Source organism: Anopheles cruzii, unplaced genomic scaffold (assembly GCF_943734635.1).
Source record: "Anopheles cruzii unplaced genomic scaffold, idAnoCruzAS_RS32_06 scaffold00922_ctg1, whole genome shotgun sequence".
NCBI classification, from domain to species: domain Eukaryota; kingdom Metazoa; phylum Arthropoda; class Insecta; order Diptera; family Culicidae; genus Anopheles; species Anopheles cruzii.
In genome coordinates this window covers 5,484-7,874 of record NW_026454509.1, presented here as the reverse complement: position 1 = coordinate 7,874, position 2,391 = coordinate 5,484, and the positions used below count along the sequence as shown (strand labels likewise).

The following is a 2,391-nucleotide window of genomic DNA, read 5'->3' as shown; positions in this document are numbered from 1 at the left end:
TAAGATCGCCAGACCGTGACACACGCAGACCAAAATGACTTTACTCCCGCGGTTTGTCAATGTTCCCACGGAATTCCTGCATTGTTATGCATGTAAGATCAGTTGCAAAGATCGGGTAATATGGAACTTAATTTATTCAATCTAATGGTACAATATAAAGAGTGTTACTCGAGGTTTTCCGTCTTAATTCCTGCTCTACGTCTTTCCACACTTATCGCCGTCATGCAACTCCACTCTGCGCCTCGTGCACTTCCGCTAGCTGTCACTTGCGGGTCCCCGGTGAAACTTCTACCATCGTCACCTATCTCGATCCTGGTAGAAATTCTACCACCATTCCCACATGCATGATATGTTGACTTTCTGGTCGTTTCGGCTTTTCTTCCACATTGTCGTGGTTTCTGTAATATTGTGTTGTGGGACTGCATTTCTATTCTCTCCGGGTTAAAGGCTCCGGGCTCTCCGAGTTAAAGTGTTGCATACGTATTGCTTTAGATGAGACTCTAATTTATGACTTTCCGTTTCTTTACGTTTTGCGACACCTGATTCAATCTCTTTCGCATTTGAATTACTTTTAATCAGTCACCGCCTTCCGTTGGGCGTATCGGTGCCCCGAGTTTGATCGACGTCTCGTGTCTATTGAGCGCCGGGACTTGGTTACACGTGATGTGGTTTTTGGTTAGCCTAATTCGTCTCATCTATGCATTGGCTGGTCGAATGTCGTGGGCGCATGTTCTGGTCTTAATCAATATTCACGCGGCTCTGTTTTACGACTCAGAGCGTAGGTTTGTTCGGTCTTTCTTTTGTCGACCTTCTGTTTTTCGGGTCGCGTCGAGTCGCATCTTTGTGTTGTCCCTTTTCGTTGTGACCTTCGTTGTCAAAGAGGCGCACTTCGGTTTCTCCTATTCTTTTTCGTAACTTGTCGCGTGAATTTCGTTTATCGAACTATGACTATCACTGGACTAATTCATTGGTCTGGGCATGCCGTGTACTGTGGTCTCTGCACGGGAACGAGGCGTACGGGAACGCGGCGTACGGGATCGCGGCGTACGGGAACGAGGCGTACGCTCGCTGGGCGCGATGCAGCTGACAGCACGGGAGCCGACGCGGGAATTCTCACGGTAGAGAGTCGCCTCACAACTGATCGCGCGGGTGAGAACACGAGAGTTCTCACGATGGAGAGGCGTGGGGTGACTGACAGCTCGCGGGTACTCAAGGTGAATAGGCGAACCGCCAATGACGGCGCTGCAACGCACACTGGAGTTTTCACGGCAACACGGCTCACTGCGGCTAGCAGCCCGACGACGAACACGGGAGTTGTCATGGCAAAACGGATCACTGCAGCTGGCAGCCCGCCGACGAATGCGGGAGAGTCATTTCCTTTCCTCGAGGTACACTGCTGAGCTGCACAAGATCGTGTGATGCTTTGCTTGGCAGTGCTGACATTTCTTTTCCGATGGGCAGTCCGTTGCCTTATGGGAACGTGAGAAGCAGTTGACGCACTTGCCCCGTTCCATAATATAGTTGACGCACTCCAACGCCGAGCGCGCCCGCAGCTCTGGGCAGAAATTACTTTCGTGCCCCGTCTGGTCACAGGCGTAACATTGCCGCCGCGGCTTGGCGTCCCCGCTCCCGCGTGGAGCTGGTGACGGTGCGGGTTTCGGCGCGGGCTTCGGCGCGGGTTTCGGCGTGGGCGTCGGCGCTGGCGTCGGCGCTGACTTAGGTGTGACAGCCACGTAGGCTGTCTTCCGCGGCGCGGAAGGAGCGTGAGGGGTTTTGGGGCATGGGGTACGGGAGCCTGCCTCCTTCGAGCGCTTCGGCTCATAATAGAGCTGATTTGCCATTTTATCGAGCTCGTCCCTCAGCTCCTTCCACGTAGGGATCGCTTGCTGGTCTGCCCGGCGAGCGACTCTGGCCAGGCTATCCTCATCCAACTTGCTTAGCACGATGCTCACGAGGAGCCCGTCCTCGATTGCGGATGCCACGTTGGCGGTCGCGCTAGCGATGCGTCGGGTTGACGTGATGGCCGTCTCCACCACGTCTATGAGGCGCATCAGCCCGTTCGAGGACGCGCTTGTAAGCCGTGGCGCTTCGATTATGGCACGACAGTGCCCCAGGAACGCCACGCGCTTCTTATAGAAACGCTCCTGGAGCCGTGCCCACGCGTCCGCGAACGGCATCCCCACGCTCTCGAACGCTTCGGCGCTCTGCCGCGCCGGGGGGAAGCCGTCAAAGCATTGCAGAAGGTAGGCGTATCGAGTTGCGTCCTCTGGCCAGCCGCTGAGCCGCTTTTCAAACCTGGAGGCGAACGCTGGCCACTCCGACGGATCGCCTCCGAACTTTGGCAGGTCGATCCTCGGTAGATGCTCCTGCCGGGGAGTGGCTGGAGCAATC

General features: G+C 55.5%; 1 protein-coding gene across 1 annotated transcript; it reads right to left on the bottom strand.

Moving 5' to 3' along the window:
* Positions 1 to 1,370: 1,370 nt before the first annotated feature.
* On the bottom strand, positions 1,371 to 2,051 carry LOC128276315 (keratinocyte proline-rich protein-like). The gene has a single exon (XM_053014783.1). The coding sequence runs from the start codon at positions 2,049 to 2,051 to the stop codon at positions 1,371 to 1,373; it is 681 nt and encodes a 226-aa protein (XP_052870743.1).
* Between the last annotated feature and the right edge of the window lie 340 nt (positions 2,052 to 2,391).

Bases quoted from the DNA above. Each gene is read 5' to 3' on its own strand.
- LOC128276315 (XM_053014783.1), bottom strand. From the start codon at position 2,051: ATGCGCCTCATAGACGTGGTGGAGACGGCCATCACGTCAACCCGACGC.